Raw genomic sequence first — 19574 nt, 5'->3', positions numbered from 1 at the left:
TTTGTGTTTTATTAAATGTCTTTCCACAGTAGGTAGTGTCAAATGATCGTATTCACCCATTTTGCCGGTTTTTCTGTACCTATACATCTCAGTATTCTGGCTTGATAAAGTTCTTCTTACAATTATCAATTCCACACCACTACGAAGCCAACTCGAACTTACGGTTGAGCGGCCAACGTGGTGTCAGCGAGTGGCCACTCCCGTCCGTAGTCAACTGGGTCAGCTCGTCTTTTAATATATAGAGCTATGTTAACCCTTTGACCGCCACGGTCAGCAAAACACGACAGCTGAAAATCGTGCCTTAGGCAGTTGTCTCACCGCCAGCGAGGAAACGATTGGCTATCGACTATTTTCTCGCTCAAGAAACGAACAAAAGATATAAGATCTTGTGCGAGTAAAAGAGAGACATATATTAATAGTTTATCACTGGCTGTTCACACTGTCGGCGAGAACTCGCTATTACATCTTTTGTCGCAGCGACAAGAGCTATAAAACTCGCTCAGCGATGTCAGCTTGGCGGCCGCCCCGCACGAGCCAGTCGAGTGGAGCGAGTAGGTAATCGGCCGTCGCACTCGAACACTCGCTTCTCGCTGCTCACCCACTCGTTTCTAGTTACTCGCTTCTCGCTCATCGTCGGCGGTGGGACAAGTGCCGTCGCCGTCGCCATGACTGCATTTCGTAGCGCCTATGGAACGATTTTCAGAAAAAAAAATCTTGTCCTTTGTGGCCGACTGTGGCGGATTAACATGGCGAGTTGCCCACCATCACATGCGCATAGTCGGCACGGCACCTACAAAATAGTACTATATCACAATATTTAACTTTAATATTCGAGTGGCAGTTGAGTTGTTATACTGTGTGAAGACCTTAACGTAACGCAACGCTGCTCCGTAAATAGATAGTGTACAGTCAGCAGCAGTTGTGGTGCTATTATCTAAACACATTATTACCTGGGCAGAATCTCTCTGTTCTGTTCCATGCTTTCGGCGTTCTCCCTCTGTGGAGGATGGAACTAAACAGCGTCTGAAGGCCCTTATGGACTGGTTTACCACCCGTCTTCAGGAGTTCGGCTGTAATTCCGACGTCACCCGGGGCTTTGCCATTCGTAAGCTGTTTGAGGGCCATACTAATCTCGTACAGGCTGACGTCCGGGATGTCTTCGGTATAGTGTCGGGTTAATCTAGCCCTCGGGTCTTTAGCTAGATTTTCGTCGGGTGTTCGGGTTATCGTGTAGGTATAGCTGTCCATAAAACCTCTCAACTTCCCCCAACAGCTCAGGTTTGGATGAAATGATTCTGCCGTCGTCGGTCTTCAGCTTCATCAACTGGCTTTGACCAACAGACAGATCCCTGGTAAACACCTTAGAGCCCCTGTTACGCTCAATAGCCTCGTCAATACTATTAATATTAAATCGGCGTACATCGCGCTTCAGAGACTTTGAGATCTGCTTGTTTAGCTGCCGATAGCGACAAGCGTCACCAGAGGGCTGCAGAATCATCTCACGCCTCACCTCTATGAGCCTAATGGTGGAGTCCGAAAGCCTTTTGGTTCTAATACGGCGGGTCTTGAAAAACTTAGACCCGACCGTATGGACAGCTTCCACAAACCCGTCGTAGTAATCGTCCACGTCGCTACCTAGGCATTCAAAACGGTTTTGAAGTTCGAGCTAAAAACTCTCGGGGTTTTGGAGCTGAGCAGGTTCCGGGCGGAGCGTAGATTTCATCAGTCGAGACCTTTCAAGCTTGAACTGGATATTCAATGAGCATCGTACCATAAGGTAAGGTGATCACTCCCGGTTTTAACCGCACTGATCACGGAAACATCATTAAATATGTGCTTTTTCGTCGACATGATAAAATCTATCTCATTCCTCGTAACACCATCAGGGCTCATCAAGGTCCACTTTCTATGCTCACGTTTCCTGAAGAAGGAGTTCATCGTATAGAGTCCCTTCTTCTCCATGAAACCGGCCAGTAGGTGGCCCCGGTAATTCCTAAGCACCACTCCAAATTTCCCCACTCTCAGCTCTTCACCGTCTCGTTTGCCCAGCTTTGCGTTGAAGTCCCCCATAAGGGGTCTGAGCTTATTTCGTGGGTTCATTAGTATTCTTTTATCTTGAACCTTGGGGGGAAAATGCCTTAGTCGCCACGCTTGGCAGGCGGGTTGGCGACCGCAGTTATACCCGATAGTTCACGGAGGACGCTGCTGCCCATCCTCCGGTTTATCCCTTAGTCGCCTCTTACGACACCCACGGGAAGAGAGGGGGTGGTGTAATTCTCAACCGACACCACACGGCACCAAATAATGCTATTGCCAATTTTAGCACTAGGTATGTACGTGCAAAAGTATCGATATTTTGCGTAACAGTAGGAGGGACTCTAGTTCCATCAGTTTGGCATCTGTCAGTCATTTGAATCATGTTAGAACAAAAAGAATTTATAAGGTTTTCGCGCTGTCATCGTTCATCCACCATTAGCTCTCATATTTCGTTTTCTATCATTTTTTTACCGTACAATGGCAAAACCTACTAGACACTAGGTCCTCCAATGGACAGAGCCATAAATAAAAAAAATCTAAGTTTTCATCGTTCATCCACCATTAGCTCTCATATTTCGTTTTCTATCATTTTTTTACCGTACAATGGCAAAACCTACTAGACACTAGCAAAATTGTCCTCCAATGGACAGAGCCATATTTTTCTAAAAAATCTAATCTCAGAATTTATAGCTATAATTTTTCTCGAGTTTTTGATTGTTGAAACGTAGTGGTTTGGCACTGCCACATTCGCGTTAAAGGTAAATAAAGAAATCAACGGTGTTAGAAATATTGAATGTTCAATTTACAGGAGGATTACATGGGATTAAGGAAGGCAAAGCATGTTTTATTTAAAGAAGTCAGTTTCGTAGGAGATTACTATTTAAATTTAAAATCATTATGGTTTAAAAAGCTGTTAATAACTTAAATATGGTTAAGTCATATTATAGGTAAAAGAACAAAGTACGGATGTAGTAATCCGATCTCTGTAGGAAAAGAAGTTCTTTATAAATAACCAAGTTCTAATGGAGAGTACACGAGAGAAATATAATTGTAACTGAAATCCCAAGCCACACTAAAAACCCAGACTTAACCAGTAAATCTTAGCAAGATTTTCGGGAGCCCAAAATGACCAATGAGACTGACACGAATAAGGCAGGAGGTGAAAAGACTGCAAACTTAGCTGGGAAACCAAGGTTAAGATAAAATACTAGGCGTATAGAATAATAAGTTTGCTTGATCTGGCAATTTAAATCTTTCTCTGAAGTTTTCTCTGGAGACAAAGAAGCTAGAGTTGGATGAAGTCATGACTGTAATTCCTATATGGAATAATCACCATCTTTACAGTTTAATTGGCTACCGGTAGCAATTACATTTAAGATGTAGTGACTTGGAATATAAAGAAAAGACATTGAGTATCCCAAATGAACACTGGCAAGGAGAGTTCTTAATTTAATTATCACAGCAATATTAATTTGCAATTAAATGAATTTACTAAGAGCTTGAAGAATTTTTGAATCCGTTATAATTAAATTTTTTGAGTTGGGCAAGTAAATAAATTCTACGGCTTTAAGTAATCCAAAGCATCTGTAAATACTGACCCTTCAGGAATTTTATTTTTACTAATTTTGTATTGGGAATGGTACACCCCAACCACATGGCCAAAAGACGCATGCTTGGAAGAATAAGAGTATATATGATGCCAGCTATGCCACCGATGTCTTTAATTGAATTAAAATTAACCTTGGGACCATATCATTTTTGGTTTCCTAAATTGAGATGAACACCAAAAATAAAGTAAGAGCAGAAAAATTATCACAGAAAATTAAATATACACATTTGATAGGTTGGAGATTGTATGGACATGTACCTTTATGTTTTTAGTAGGCACGGAGTTTTTATTCGACAATAGTTAGATAAGTCAAAGAGTTATTTAATAGTGGGGCTTGATCGTAGGGGATGATTGAATTTTGAAAGCAGCAAAAAAAACTTATCTGACAAATATTGACGCCTTAAATGTAAGGGTGGTTCCACACATTCGACTTGGGCAATTTATAGGGCTTGATTTCATTGCACCACAGATCAGGCGTAGAGCTTTGGACTGGACAGCATCTATCCGTTTAAAGCCATTAACTTGTCCGGAGATTAATAAGAATGTGCCATAATCGATACTACTTCTTGTCAAAGCGTTGTATAGGAGTCTAAGCGAAAATGAATGGGACACGACAAAAGACACCTGCAAGGCATGTATCATGTTTAAAAGCGTTCGCACTTTAGTTACTGTATGGTCGCAAGTGGGTCTCCTGAAGCTTATGATCACCACCACACCAAGGACACGTGTAAAGCTTTTCGTTGGAATGGGGTGGCAATCAAACTTGACAGATACCACAGGCGGTACCCTTGTCCTGGCGAAAGGAACCACGACGCTCTTAGAGTAGGAAATCTCAAGGCCAAATGTCATCCAGCAAGCTTTTCAGGTGGATAAGGTTTATTTAAGTAAGCTGAAGCCATTTCAGCATTCGATGTGAGCTATACACAAGCAAGTCGTCGGCATATTGCAGAACTTAACCTCTGTACCTAAAGAATCTTCTAGGTCATGGCTGTATATGTTGTAGAGTAATGCTTAAACCGAGCCCTGAGGTAACCCTCTCACAAAAGCCTAGATTTCTTAGTGTCATTGACAGTAAGATTAATACACCTTCCTGATAACATATTTATAATAAAATTGGAGAGCAAAAGTGGTACTTTAAGATTTTTAAGTTTTTTTGAGGTGAGAAACACATGACATTATCGTACGCTGCTGAAATGGTAAATGTGAAATCAATTGTATTTCCTCTGTGAAAATAAGGGCTAATGTTGTATAAGAAACCTAGTAAAATCAACAAACCTCTGCTCTATTGTTTAAAGCCTGAAATTATTCTGGACTAAGTATACTTGTTAGGCAAGTTAATTTAAAACTGGACATTTTACCAGATTTACCTAAGTTATTATGACAGTGGTACACCAGCTCTAGGCCGTAGAAGTGCCACTCCAAATGGACTCCTTATTTGGTTTAATGAACATTGTTTTATCTTCTCAGCAAACAATTTTGAATATTCTGTATCTTCACCATTCTCATCATAAAATCTGCCAATCAACTGTCCTAATAAAAAGTACAAGTAATGTCAGTATGAAAATCTTTCATTATTATAACAAAATTTTAGAGTATAGTAACAAATAGCAAGAGAGACAGAAATAGATAGAAAAAGTTCATACAAGATAAAGAGATGCAGAAGGGAAGGGAGTCGCAACCCTCAATACTGAGGGATACAACGCAAGGAAAAGGAGGAACAAGTAGCAAGAATTTAAGGAGATACAATAAAACAAAATAATGGAATAAGTATAATGATGGTAACTTATTGTACAGTGAAAATAAGTAGTTTTGTACCTGTCCTCAATACAAACCAATAAATCGTCACTACTTTGAAAATCTATTACAAACCAAAATTTTAACCTTGATGTTATGTCTATAAAGATTGGTTTTTTGGAATCTTTTTGTATTTCTTAATTCAAAACCAATTTTTTTTACTTTTATGGTCATCCCGTAAAACCTAAATTGAAAATACAAACTGAAGCACAGAAAAACCAGAGAAATAAGACCAGCACTGGGAATCGAACCCAGGTCCTCGGCATTCCGTGCCACGTGCTATACCGCTACACCACTGCTGGACAACGGTACAGACACGAATTTCCCCTATGCACCACACCACATATCTCAGCTCGTTTGTTTCTTAATTAGCCACTTAAGCAGTGACGCTAGCGACATCTATACCATAGCCCTCATCGAGAAACTTTCGGTCCATTGGAACTAACCGCTCACCCGGCAATCAAATTAAGATTGGTTTTTTGGAATCTTTTTGAATTTCTTAATTCAATTCCAATTTTTTTTACTTTAACCTAAATTGAAAATACAAACTGAAATATAGATGACAGATAGAGCAGTGGTGTAGCGGTATGTAGCGGAATGCCGAGGAATGGTGAAAGTGATCATTTCCTGTGCATCTATATTTCAGTTTGTATTTTCAGTCTATAAAGTTCACTCAGAAAAATTTACTATTTTGTGCTACGAGTTTTTTTTAAAGTAGTGACGAAATGTCCCCAGCTATGTTAAACCGCAACAAATTATATTATAACGTCTAAGATATTGATATTAAGGCTCTATATAAAAATGTATAAATCTCAAATAGAAAGCTCCTGATTCAGTCAATGTCTGACTAGATAACTTCAAAGGAAGACATACCTATAGATCCATATTTTTCTTTAAGAGTATTTTTCCAATTAATCAAATTGATTGATTCATCACAAGACAAAGTCAACACATTATCTCGGTCTTCACTCTCGTCCTGGAAGTCACCTGTTATAAAAGCACGAGAACCATCCTTCCCTGGTAGAAAAGAAAAATATTTTGAAGGGTAGGTACAAAAATAAAGTTTGATTAAAAGCTCCTCCTGAGCTATGTTACTAAGTATACATTTAAATTTATTAGTAGGTACCTGGGCGACCGAGCTTTGCTCGGGCTAAGCCTCGACAATAAGCGTTTTCCCAGAGATAAGAGCAAACTAGATCGGTTTGTCATCCCCGAAAAACCCCACATACCAAATTTCATCGAAATCGTTGGAGCCATTTCCGAGATACACAAAACAACACATATATACAAGAATTGCTCATTTAAAGGTATTAGATTTTCGAGGATGAATTATAATTAACTACTATTATTATGTATATTAGACTTACCAACAAAGTAATGATATGGGGCACCTCTGCTGTAGTGCCGACTACCCTCTGTGACATCGTATACGACACCTAATAAAGCTAAATACAATTTTTCTTTATTTACGCCGTTATATTCCGCTAACTGGGTTGGAGAAAATAAGCCGCTAACATTGTTCTCATTTTGGGAAAGTAAAGTTTTATAACTTTCAAATAATGCCTCCAAACGAGTTCGAAAAACAAGAGCTGCGATAAGAACAGCGATAGCTATTAATTTTTTTTTGTCAAGCATTGTTAAATTTAGAGTAAATGGATTTAGTTTATCACAGATATCTCACTTAAATTTATTTTGTAAAAGGTAACTGAATTTTGATGTAGTGTTATTTTTTTCGGTAGTGAAAGGTAAACGACCGGTGACCGCAAAAGTGACAATGACAATCGAATCCGATGTACTCGAGCAATTGCTTAAAACGTCAGTAGTGTAATTCGTCTATTCAGGTGTATCGAACATAGTAAGGCCAGTTACTCACTTGAATGAAACACAAATAAAGCTAAAATACATAAAAACACAGGTCTACCAACAAAAAAATATAAATACGTGATAGAGATAAATAACCACACATGACATTCATTGTTATTGAAGGTTGTCAAATTTTAGGGCGAGCTATCAAAACAATAATAAAATGAGGATAAAGTTAATTCAATCAATAAGAAATTATGCGAGTCCACCGACGAGAAGAAGAGTTGTGGTAACTGGATTAGGTGTAGTCAGCCCTTTGGGCTCAGGAACGGAATTAGTATGGCATAACCTTTTAAAAGGTCACAGTGGAATAGTTGCACTTCAGGGAGAAGAATATTCTAAATTACCATGTAAAGTTGCAGGGCTAATTCCAGTCCAGCAAGGAGATGGCGTTAGTAAAGCATTATCAAAGTCTAATTTGAAATCAATGGCTCCAGCCACTTGTTTAGCCCTCCTCGCTACATCAGAGGCGTTAGCGGATGCCAAGTGGATCCCAGATTCGAGTGAAGACAGAGAAACCACTGGAGTTGCATTAGGGATGGGAATGATAGACCTTAGAGATGTCTGTGACACAAATGATGCTTTAAAACAAGGTTATAATAAAGTCAGTCCATTCTTTGTACCCAGAATCTTACCTAATATGGCTGCTGGCCATATCAGCATTAAATACGGCTTCAGAGGTCCGAACCATGCTGTGTCCACAGCTTGTGCAACAGGGGCACATTCAATTGGGGATGCTTTTCGGTTTATAAGGAATGGAGATGCGGATGTGATGGTGTGTGGAGGAGCAGAGTCCTGTATCAGTCCACTAGCCATAGCTGGTTTTTGTCGGCTGCGAGCTTTGAGCACATCATTCAATGATAAACCTGATCTTGCATCAAGGCCATTTGATAAAAAACGAGATGGATTTGTGATGGGTGAAGGAGCTGCAGTCTTAGTTCTAGAGGAATATGAACATGCCGTGAGACGGGATGCCAAAATGTATGCTGAAATACTAGGTTATGGTTTGTCAGGAGATGCTTCACATATCACAACTCCAAGGGAGGATGGAAGCGGGGCAGTATTGTCAATGAGCAGAGCTTTGCGGGATAGTAACCTTAGCAAAGAGCAAGTAACCCATATTAATGCTCATGCCACATCTACTCCAGTTGGAGATGGGATAGAATCAACAGCAATCAAAACATTGTTCCAGGAACATAGCAGAGATATATGTATTTCATCTACTAAAGGAGCTCATGGGCATTTATTGGGTGCAGCTGGCAACTTGGAAGCTGTCTTTACTGTACTTGCTTGCCACCAAGGAGTGTTGCCGCCAACACTAAATCTAGATGATGCAGTTGATGATTTAAACTATGTTGCAAAGGTATCCCAAGAGTGGAAGGCCGAGAGAAGAATAGCATTGAAGAACTCTTTTGGTTTTGGTGGCACCAATGCTACACTTTGCATAGGACAATTATGATCTGTTAGAAATAAGTATTGTTTTATACGAAGTTGCATTTAATTTATAGATGTAATCCAAAAAACTATTATTATTTTGATTTTCCTCACCTATTCCATCAAGTCCAGCTATTATTACATTTTAAAAATCAAGTATATTTTCACAATCATATTATGACTCAGGTTACATTAAATCAAACTACAAGCTTCTTGCATTACAATAGATATATTTAAAACTGAGTTACAAATTTCTGATTTCATAACAGTGACAAAACTGCCTAGGTAAAATCCTGAACTCGTGCTTACCATTAGCTTTTTGATAACGAGCAATATTTTATTCATCATGTATGCAACTATTCAATGGAAAAAATCAATTGTGTAAACAAATGTGGTGACTGACATTGACACTTGACTGACGACTGGCTGACTGACTGACTGACGTTGGCTCTAGTGATGTGAAAGCTCTTTAAGATACTTCAATCAGCAGTAAATAATTATTTTGAATTTACTCATATTTCATTATTTAATGTTTTCCCTAAGTTTAATTTTTAAAAATGGCGAATCACGTATTCTCTTAGTCCTGTTCAAGAGTCATTCACAATGTTTCCATGTCCCTTTTAACTTAGAATGTTTAATAGCATTTTCACGAAGTTTTAGGATTAGGTATATCTTCAAATAACTAACCTAACCTAACGTTTTTTCCATACAAACTTACACTCCCCTTTATACCCCTTTAAGGGTAGAATTTTTAAAATGGTGAAACATGTATATCCACTTATATTTTTTGACGTATATTTTCCCCAAGGTTTATGATGGAGTATTTTAGAATTGAAAGGGTCAGTTAAAATATGGATTAATTTAGATTTTTTTGCTGCTTAAGTAGCGTAGTAGAAAAAGGCAACCTGAGATATGTGTGCATAGGAGAAATTTGTATCTTGACTCCTGTCCAACGGTGGTGTAGGGGTTATAGTACGCAGTACGGATTGCTGAGGACCTAGGTTCGATTCCCAGCGCTGGTCTCTTTTTCTGGTTTTTCTGTGCATCCATGTCTCAGTTTGTATTTTCGATATAATTTAGAAGAGGCATTTTTAAATTTACATAAGACAGGGAAATAAGAGTAGACACAGGGAAGTGATTCAAAATGATTGTTTGGTCCAACAATGGACTCCACAGTAAATATGATAAGTACTAGTAAATAGAAATCTACATAATTTCTACTATAATACTCTTTTATCGTCCAACTAGTGTTTACCCACGGCTTCGCACACGTAAATCATTAGGTCCAACAGCTGAAATACCGGGATTTTTAAAAATTGCCTTGGGAATTCCCGAAAATTAAATCGTTGTTTTCATTGACATTACATTAAAAACAATCATGGTAAAATTTCATGACTCTAAGCCCAGCGGTTGTTATTTCAAGATTTTATCCCTATCCCATGGGAATATCGGGATAAAAAGTATCCTATTTTATCTAACTTTTCGCCAAATTTCATCCAAATCCGTCCAGCCGTTTCAGCGTGAAGAAGTAACGAACATATTCACTCACTCACTCACAAACTTTCACATTTATAATATTAGTAGGATTAGTAGGATAGTAGGATAGGATTAGAAACCTTTATAAACCTTCATTAAATAGACTTAACACAAATAATTAATATCTACGAATAAATTAATTTGCAGAGCCAGCCATAATTATCGGTAGGTAAGGTTGGTTCAGTCAAATAATTAATTTTGTTGGTACAGCACTAAATTTCCAGAGACTAGACCGACCATAGACCAACTTCGGTGAGGAAAAAATTATCATGTCAATTTGACAAATATAACGGATTTTCGTCTTCCATTTAATTCTATAAAATAAACATATTTACACGATTATTTAATGATAAAATGATTGTTAAAAACAGTGCTGAGCTCATTGAGATGTGAATATGATCGGGATTGGCGTTCAAATGTAAGTAACTACGGAGTAATCGTGAAAAAATGCTTTGTTTACACAATTGATTTTTTCCATTGAATAGTATTATACCACATAACATTGAGTTACATAAAGCAATTGAAAATAAAATAGTTTGATCAAAAAATGCTACTTTAAATATTTCTAAGCGCTCTAATATTTTAAATAGTAATTATTTTTAAATGCTGGGCATTATCCAGTTTATTCAAGATTATTGTAATGGTTGAAGTGTTAACATGATTTTATTACACTTTCCAATAATTATAACAACCAAACCAACCGTCATGCAAACAAAATCAATGTGGCGCTCAACACCACAAGTATTTGTCTTGTTTTTATTTAGGTATATTCTTCAGGTCTTACAATCAGAATCATTGAGGTTGAGCACCCAAGGGAGGTACTAGGGTTCAGGGCGCATGTCGACAGAGTATAACCCCATGGTGTTCGGACGCTTTCTTCTAATCTATAAGAACATGATTGTCACAAGGCAAAATAAGTTTAAAACATAAGAATAAAAAGTTACGGCTTTTTCTTTTGTTTGGAATAAAATCATAGCTACGTAATCAATAGCCATTTTACCGACTGGAGGAGCATTCTAATAATCAAATAACTCAATATTGATACACATGCAAGACTTTTTGTTAAGTAGACGATAAAGCGGATATATGTAGGTTGTGCCTTTGAAGGGTAAAATGACTATGATATTTTACGATTCGGCAGGAGAGGGCGCAGTCAGGCGGCGCGGTGCGCGGGCGCGGGCGGCGCGGGCGCAGGCGGGTTGACGCAGAGCTGCGCGAACTTTTGTCGCAGGTTCTGCCGCAACTCCTGTCTTTTCTCCGTTATGTTTCGACGTGACTTAAATTCTAGCACCTCTTCTATAGGAATATAACTGGTATTTTGCTCCTCATCTGAAGAGCATGTCTCCTGTGAAAATTTTTAGTTTGGTTAACAACATGTAAAAATTAAAAGCAGCTGTGCATCGATTGCGTTGTTTATTTTAAATTTCCAAGTGGAGGGAGGGCGGTAAAATTAACTGCACGACTACAAATATTCAACTCAGGCGAGGCTTTTTGCATAGCTTGATATCCATTTTATATTGAAATTGTATTTCTTGTAAAATATAGCGTGAATCCATACAGTATTTAAAGTATCATAAAATGAATCATGAAGCAGACCTAAAATAATTTATTATCAAACTAGCTTTTGCCCGCGGCTTCGCCCGCGTGGTATTCGGTTATCGCGGACTGTTCCCTCGGGAACTGTGCATTTTTCCGGAATAAAAAGTAGCCTATGTCACTCTCGGGCCCATAAACTATCTCAATGCCAAAAGTCACGTCGATCCGTCGCTCCGTTACGGCGTGAAAGACGGACAAACACACAAACACACTTTCGCATTTATAATATTAGTATGGATTAATGAACATTGGACTGCCGTTTTACATTCCAAGTACTCGCGGCATCTAGTTAGATCAAAGTCTGTGAGAAATACCATATGGTGAATGAAACATTTACAAAAAACATCTAATTATAATAAAATATAACCATTCTGCAGTTTCTGATGTTAAATAGAATTGAAATCGAGTCTTCCAATGTGGCTGGTATGTATACAGGTGCCTCGAAAAAAAATAGAAATTATTGAATCAGGCGTTACTTTGCGGAGGTCCATATCAATGAACTAAAATAATTTCCTTGCTCACCCGCGGCCTTAAGGTCGCGGGTGAGCAAGGAAATTATTTTAGTTCATTTAAAAGAAATAGAAACAAAAAGCACATTGAAGTATCATACCATTAACATTTCTTGTAGTGACAGTGGAAAACCGGAGCATGAAGTCTTATCGTTCTTATTGATATCTAAGCAGTCGCCTCTTTCGTGGTTACAAAATCCCTCCGAGCAGGCCACCTCGGAGCCTTCGGGGGAGCTCATGAGCGACGAGGACCCTGATATAGTTTCGCAACAACCCCCGTTGTTTCCAGACGAGTACCCGCAGTCGTGAGTATGTTCGTTGGGGGAGAGGTTGCCATTTTTGCCCCGTTTCTTGCTGGATTTGGCGGGAGAGCGGCGTTTGGTGTCATCTTGGCACGATTGGCAACTGTCGCCGGCCTCAAAGCAAGGCGTGTAGTCGCGCGGCGTGAGCAGGTCAGTCGGTGTGTCTAGTTCCTCCAGAAGGCACTCTTCGCATTGACACTTTTCTTCAGGTTCCTCTGAATCAGCCTCCTTTGCAGAAAAACAAATACAGCTTGATAAATTCTTCTGATCTTTCTTCAGACAGAATACAAATATTAAGCTGATGTGTACCAGCGTATCATGAATGAAAGGCTACCATTAAATTTGACAAGAGAAAAATGAGTAAGTGAGAAGTTTAGCATACTAATTATAAAAAAAAGTTGCTTGACAAAAAGCATGGGCGGATCCAGCTTAATAGCTGGGAGGGGGGGTCATATAGTCAAATTATAGTTATTTTTTCGAAAACAAAACATTGATACTTATTTATTATAAAATATAATTAATGAAATAACAAAATCAATTTTCCTACTTTGTCGCAGAAAGATATTAAGTTTATTAAAATCAATAAGTATACAAAAAAAAATAAAAAAAAACTACTGTTGTCCTAGTCCCAGGCCAGGGCCCTCCCCCCTGAATCATCCCTTGACAAAAAGTCTACATTAATTATTATTTATAATGCACAGGCAGCTTATAGCTGATGCATATCATCACTTCTGTGATTATCTTTGAAAGTTTTTTTTATTTTAAGATTGGTACCCTAACTAGAAAATTACCTTGCATTTGCTCTCGACAGCCTGTCTCTCCTTCTTCTTGCGCCGCTTGAGTTTCTTCTGTTCCTTGCGCTGTTGCCTCGTGAGTTCTTCCTGGGTTATTTCATCGTACAGCAGCTGCAGTTTGGACACGCCGCTCTTATGTTCCACGGCTGTCTCAAACTTGCGGTACAACGCTTCGACGGCCACGGCGGCTAGCGTCTGGCACGTGCCTTCTTCCTCGCGCAACCGTAGCGATATACGCTGGAGACGCTCGTAGATGCATATTCCGAGACAGATTAGGACCTGTGAGAACAGATTTAATGTACATAATATAATGTAACGCCTTGAAGCTTTATGTTTCAGCTGCTGGATTTATGTATTCGATACGCTTTATGTGTTGAATATAATATCTTAATTTGTAACTATTGATCAGTTCTATAATCCTATTTTAACTGCTACTCTAAAAGGGTTGAAAAGACTTCTCTTAAATTAATTTCAATAAGTGTCTCTTCATTTGAAACGTCAAAGCCGTCAATTTGTTACGATTGTCACGCGGCGTAAATTGAATTCGTCTTAATAAGGATTGACTCAAGGTATAGTCACAGTATAACAAGTTTTCCCTACAGTAGGCCGACGCCTTTGAAGTTAAGCGATACCGCAGCCTGTATAGGTATTTACGCAAGTAAGGAAGGGTTGTCACAAATTTAAAATTTGGGAGGTAGATGTCTTTTACGAATCGGTTCATATTGGTTTTGCGAAATTATATAAAACAAAATGAATTAGTGGTGGTATACTTACTAGGGGTAAGAAGTATCAAAATAATACAATATTTGAAATAAAAACTTTTTTTTCTACAAAATATACTTTCATAGGTTAGTAACCGACAAATACTTTCGGTTTCTAGACTTAACGGACTTAAAGTTCCTGTTAATAAAAAACATTTATTTATATAAATAGGTGAAATCTTAGTTCCTTATTTATGAGAGATGAAGATTTGCACGCACTCACAGTACATGTATGCACCATAATAAATTTTATTATAAATTTCAATGTAAAAAAAAGCGATAGCCCTAGAAGACTCGTCCCAAGCTACTAAGAACAGCGAAGTATGCAGCTGGGGCTCCTCCCAGCCGCGTCTCACCCCTCACGCCCCGCACGATTGCTGTCAGACGTCTCCGTCGGATTACTGTAGGGAAACTTGTTATACTGTGGTATAGTATTGTTTAACATCATCTTGCCTACGACCGAAAGCGCGATGATCTTATTTTGTAATGTCATAACCGCCAATCGCGCGCACTCGAAATAACACCTAACTTTCGTAACATAAGAACATGAACTAAAATGAGGGGTCGTTTACCGCCATTTGGTAATCTAATTAGTGTAATTACTAATTACATAAGACAAATTTTAATACGTGAAACAAATTGAATAAGCCGCAACTGCAAGTCAACATACCTCTTCTTGGGCTATCTCGAGCGTCTTGGCGTGTCTCTCGCGGTGGTTGCCAAGCAGTTCAGGCTCCGCACGGGCGATGAGGTGCGCGATGTAGTCAGTCTTGGACTGCAGATGCAGGTGTTTATCCAACAGGCAGCGCTTAATGCCTCCATACAAAGCACCAACATAACCCTTCTCTTTCTGAGGCTCCTTCTCTTCCACCAACAGCTGATACGCTCTTAAAACCTAAAAACATTGCATCATTTTTGGAACAAGAATGCCACTGTTCCAGTTTTCAAAGATAAGGAATGCAGTAATATTAAGTTTGTACTCGTAAGAAAGTTTTTTTGATAAGTCCACATGTCTGCTTATCGAAATGATAAATGGCGATGACGCAACACGCCGCATACATGGTTTTACATAAACCACAATAAACATAGTGCCATCACGTATTCATAATGACACCAGCAAAATATGTACCAAATTGCAACAAAAAAAAACCCTACAGTTCAAAAGCGTTAAATTGTCAATGAAATAAAAATTATTAACACACAGGTTAATTGTTAGTCCTTTAACCTACTGTAATCCCAGGCACTGTAGGATAAAGTGGCCACAAAGCTTATTCCAAAAATATTCTGTTCAGTCTCATGGGGTTCATTATTCAGAGGGCCATGGGGACCCTGTAACTCTTTGATATAAAACCAACCAACCAACCTTAGTCTTACAGTCTGCACAGAAGCGGTGTTTCCTCAGATAGTTATGTAGGGTATCATGTAAAGTATTAAAATGCACGAGGGTGACGTGGTCTCTCGCGGGGGCTCGCATGGCGTCCCAGGCGGCGCGCCAGGCTGCGCGGCCGCCCCAGCCCCACGCGCTGGCCCAGCCCCAGCCGCAGGAGCCCCCGCCCCAGCCGCGCGCCCCGCCCGCCTCCAGCGAGTGGAGCGTGCATCGCTGAGACTTCTTCCATCGGGGCTGGCTCAGGATGAGGCACTCTATACCGCTACTGTAAATGGATTCACAAATATATGTAAAAAAAAAAAATACTCAGCTTACCTGACGTGAATAAATAAATTGTGGGATAATTTATTCCATTTTATTTAATCCTACAGTCAGCAGCCAGCAAAAGTGGCTGAGCGGTTCTGATGTTCAGAATGATCTAAACACCCTCTTATTGCCTTGGCAGTGGTGTGTGTACATTTTGAGCACCGTAACCGCTCATTCACCTCTGCTGCTCTAGTAGGTACATATATTTATTATTAACATTTTCTAGTATTCCTAGGGGTACACATAAACGAAAATGGATTTTGTAAGTTTTGAAATTGACATTTTGTATCAACTGAATGAATCAAATGGATGATGGATGATTGTGATGATGATGATTATTTATATGTACATTGCAAAATATTCAGTTTAGTATTAATAGTCAATTTTGAAAAGGTATTGCTTATTAAGATTATTGTTACTAACTAATTATGGACCTTGAGTCCGATTTTTTTTTAATTATCAAAGAATATTCTAATTTTAGAAAATAAGTTACTTGTTAGAAATTTAATTGTTAATAAAAAAAAATCTGCTGATTGTTATTTTTACTGACTGTATTTATTTAACCTCAAGGAGTCCCAAGGAATTGACAAAATTAGCCGGCTTACCTATGGCCATTTAATAAGGTGGCGAGAGATTGTGCATGAGCTATCTTCTCTTCTTTGATAGTGATTATTTCATCAGATCCAAGAACCAGTGGGTCTAATGTAGGATGGCCTGATTTAGCTAACTGGTAAAAGAGGCGTTCCACACTGAAAGAAAATATTACAATAATTATGTACCTAGAATAAAGTGAATTCCTGCAAAACAAGTGGTGCACTCTTCTTTTTTGTATATAAAAGCTTACAATTTGGCATGTGGTTCACCTGATGTTCAGTAATTTAATTACCAAACAAATGTGGGCACCTGTGTTACCATTAAAAAATTTGGTAATAGCATTATGTGCCAGTAGTGTGTGATAATGGTAGTGATGCCAAGTTAGCCAAATTTTTATGCATAATCATGACATTTACCTATTTAAGTAAAAATTTTAGATTAAATAAAAACACTGGACTAATGAATAAGCCGGACAAAGTCTCTTAAAGAGATAAGTTTGCTTTTGTATACCTATCACAATGTTTGTCAATTGTTTGTGAAATCAACTACAAAAAGATCAATATGGTCAAAGTTACAAAAATATGTATATATAACTATAATGGCTTAATATTAAGATTGTGTATACATATTTATGTAACATTATCAATATCTTTGTAGTTGAAAGTACAATAATGAGTTAACATTTTACAAACATACATAACTCCACACATATATGAAAATTTTATGTGCACTAGCATTTAAAGTTTATATTATATCATGGCAAGTCTGGCAATTGACATTTGTACTTGGATGACTAGGTACAGTCAGCAGCAGAAGTGGATCAGTGGTTGGAGTGCTCAAAATTGTCTAAACACTCTCTTATTACCGTGGCAGTAGTTGTATGTAGAACATTTTGAGCACCGTAACTGCTCATCTACTCCTGCTGCTGACTGCACTAACTACACCTATTGGAGCAGTCTCAAGACTGTCTGGCTAACCTATTAACCAGAACCAGCAACTTGTATTTGTACAACTCGTATTGTAGACAGCACGGGAGTAGAACCTAAAATCATATTTCCCTCTCACTTGTTTGCGACAAATATAAGCAAGCGAGTAATACGATTATGAGTTCTACTTTCATACTGTTTACTATAACATAATGTATTTGAGGGCATTGTCAAACTATTTAACTCCTGACCCACCATAGAATATTCTAGTTGTAAGTGTCACAATCATTTTCCTTGTCAGTATGGAGGGTAGAGGAGATGAGCATGAGCTACAATAGCAAGAGGCAAACGAAGCACCAAATATCATTGGTGAACTTCTAATTGTACATTAAATACTAAATAAAAATAATTTTGATATACACATGAAAAATTATTTATTTTTGTCAAAAATTGCAAATATATAACCACTACACTACATTTAATCTTGCTACTCTAGCACCACTCTGGAGGGATTTCGGAGTGTTATTTACAGCTGGATAGTTTTGAAACTGTTCACTCATTGAGTTTATTCTCCTTATCCTCTACCCTCCATTGTCAGATAATGTAATGTCACTATGACATTTTCTGTGAATGTGAGTCATAAAGAATGTGTGAATTATTTCATTTTACAGACTTTTCACACTGAAAACAAATTTCAACCTTGATTGCTGCACAGCATGCTTGTAAAATTATGAGAAACAAGTCTTCCTATTCAAAATAACCCAAGGAGGATTTACGCTACTTTGAAAAGTTAGGTTATGATTACAAATAACCAACCATGTTACCACAAATAGTTAAGTCGTACAGTCAAAATAATATAGACAAAAACAAGTATTTAAAAAAGGCTTATGCCTTATATTGCTAAAAATGTGTTCTAGAATAAGTCGCAAATTAGATATCTACATATCATCGCTTCTACAACAATACCACACAAGTCAAAAATTGGCTTTAATCTTAAACCTACGAAATGGCATATAAAACATCACTTTGCCAATTGTTTACTGACACAGCATTGTTGTATATGTGACGATATAGGAAAATGTTAATCAATACCATCAAGACCCACAAAACTCAAAAGCATATTAGGAGGGGACAATATACTCTATTGAAATCAGTAATAGGGTATCAGAATCTGCATAGCATGTGGGCATTAAACAAACAATATGTTTCCTAACAGTTAAGTGAGTGATTTTCTACAATAGAATATTACCTTTGGTTTCGAAATTGTCAGTGAACAGCCTAATCTTAAAAGTGTGGGGGATAGTACATTATTATAATAGTTCTTAGTGTTCAAGTTCCTACCTTCTCCGACAGCCAACACAAGGAATGCTTTGATTTAACACGTTAAATATATCTGAGGCATCAACTCTGAGAGCTACTTTCAGTTCATCTGTGGTGAGGACTTTATACTTGCGCATGAAATCGTCATATTCGCGGCCTTTCACTTGAGGGTTGTCGCAAATCAGGCCCATTGTGTTCAAGTCCATAATCATCTGAAAATACAACAACAGACAATAGTAACGTTCTACAAACGAATTAAATCTTAATAAGGTCAACTATGAATAATGTCATGCTTCTTTTGGTAGAAATCAATGATTTCCTTGCGACAAGAAATGATTACGATCCTAAATTAAATCAATGATGCACCGACCAAATGTTGTGTACAGATATTCGTAGTTAAGACGCAGAGCATTATTTTTGTTTCTACATCCAATGACTAATTTATTATAAATCTATCAAGGTACTACTGTCAAAGTATAAACTGCTTACCGTGAGATTATCATAAATAGTAAGCGGTAACTGTCGTCGCTTAATCACAGGATCTTTTTCGCTGTTGTATATATCAACCAATTTCGCCATTTTATGATGAATCACATAAAACTGCCGACAAAACACACAAATATACTCAAAATGACGGCCTTCACTAATCAAGGAATACACGTCGTGTTGCGTCTGTCTGACAATTTAAATACAGATAATTAATCGCAGCGCAGGATGTCTTCCGGCATGAGCAATGAAACTAAATACAACTCTATGGAGTTAAATGTAAATACGAACCACTTACTCCAACATTACAAAATACAAAG

General features: G+C 38.1%; 3 protein-coding genes across 3 annotated transcripts; 1 reads left to right on the top strand and 2 right to left on the bottom strand.

The window, feature by feature from the left end:
- Positions 1-5021: 5021 nt before the first annotated feature.
- Positions 5022-7415, bottom strand: LOC141427707 (neuferricin homolog). Its single transcript, XM_074087302.1, has 4 exons — positions 7400-7415; positions 6808-7116; positions 6314-6457; positions 5022-5176 (listed from the first exon to the last, which is right to left on the bottom strand). Exons 1-4 carry the CDS (start codon positions 7413-7415, stop codon positions 5022-5024), a joined length of 624 nt encoding a protein of 207 aa, XP_073943403.1.
- On the top strand, positions 7393-9412 carry LOC141427988 (3-oxoacyl-[acyl-carrier-protein] synthase, mitochondrial). The gene has a single exon (XM_074087625.1). The coding sequence runs from the start codon at positions 7467-7469 to the stop codon at positions 8760-8762; it is 1296 nt and encodes a 431-aa protein (XP_073943726.1). The 5' UTR covers positions 7393-7466; the 3' UTR covers positions 8763-9412.
- Positions 9413-10549: 1137 nt separating this feature from the next.
- Positions 10550-19460, bottom strand: LOC141427987 (gametogenetin-binding protein 2-like). The gene is made up of 8 exons (XM_074087624.1): positions 19258-19460; positions 18790-18980; positions 16534-16677; positions 15599-15887; positions 14906-15130; positions 13472-13753; positions 12480-12908; positions 10550-11618 (listed from the first exon to the last, which is right to left on the bottom strand). Exons 1-8 carry the CDS (start codon positions 19345-19347, stop codon positions 11427-11429), a joined length of 1842 nt encoding a protein of 613 aa, XP_073943725.1. The 5' UTR covers positions 19348-19460; the 3' UTR covers positions 10550-11426.
- Between the last annotated feature and the right edge of the window lie 114 nt (positions 19461-19574).

The sequence above is a fragment of the Choristoneura fumiferana genome, chromosome 5, assembly GCF_025370935.1.
Source record: "Choristoneura fumiferana chromosome 5, NRCan_CFum_1, whole genome shotgun sequence".
Taxonomy (NCBI): domain Eukaryota; kingdom Metazoa; phylum Arthropoda; class Insecta; order Lepidoptera; family Tortricidae; genus Choristoneura; species Choristoneura fumiferana.
Note: the sequence above shows the minus strand (reverse complement) of the source record. Positions and strands in the feature narration are given on the sequence as shown.

Coding starts and splice junctions, on each gene's coding strand:
- LOC141427707 (XM_074087302.1), bottom strand. Junction 6,458..6,807: donor CCCATATCATTACTTTGTTG/GTAAGTCTAATA, acceptor CTTTTCTACCAG/GGAAGGATGGTTCTCGTGCT. Junction 5,177..6,313: donor AGAAAAATATGGATCTATAG/GTATGTCTTCCT, acceptor ACTTTTTATTAG/GACAGTTGATTGGCAGATTT.
- LOC141427988 (XM_074087625.1), top strand. CDS start 7,467: ATGAGGATAAAGTTAATTCAATCAATAAGAAATTATGCGAGTCCACCG.
- LOC141427987 (XM_074087624.1), bottom strand. CDS start 19,347: ATGGCGAAATTGGTTGATATATACAACAGCGAAAAAGATCCTGTGATT. Junction 18,981..19,257: donor CTATTTATGATAATCTCACG/GTAAGCAGTTTA, acceptor TTGTATTTTCAG/ATGATTATGGACTTGAACAC. Junction 12,909..13,471: donor CTGTCGAGAGCAAATGCAAG/GTAATTTTCTAG, acceptor TTTTCTGCAAAG/GAGGCTGATTCAGAGGAACC.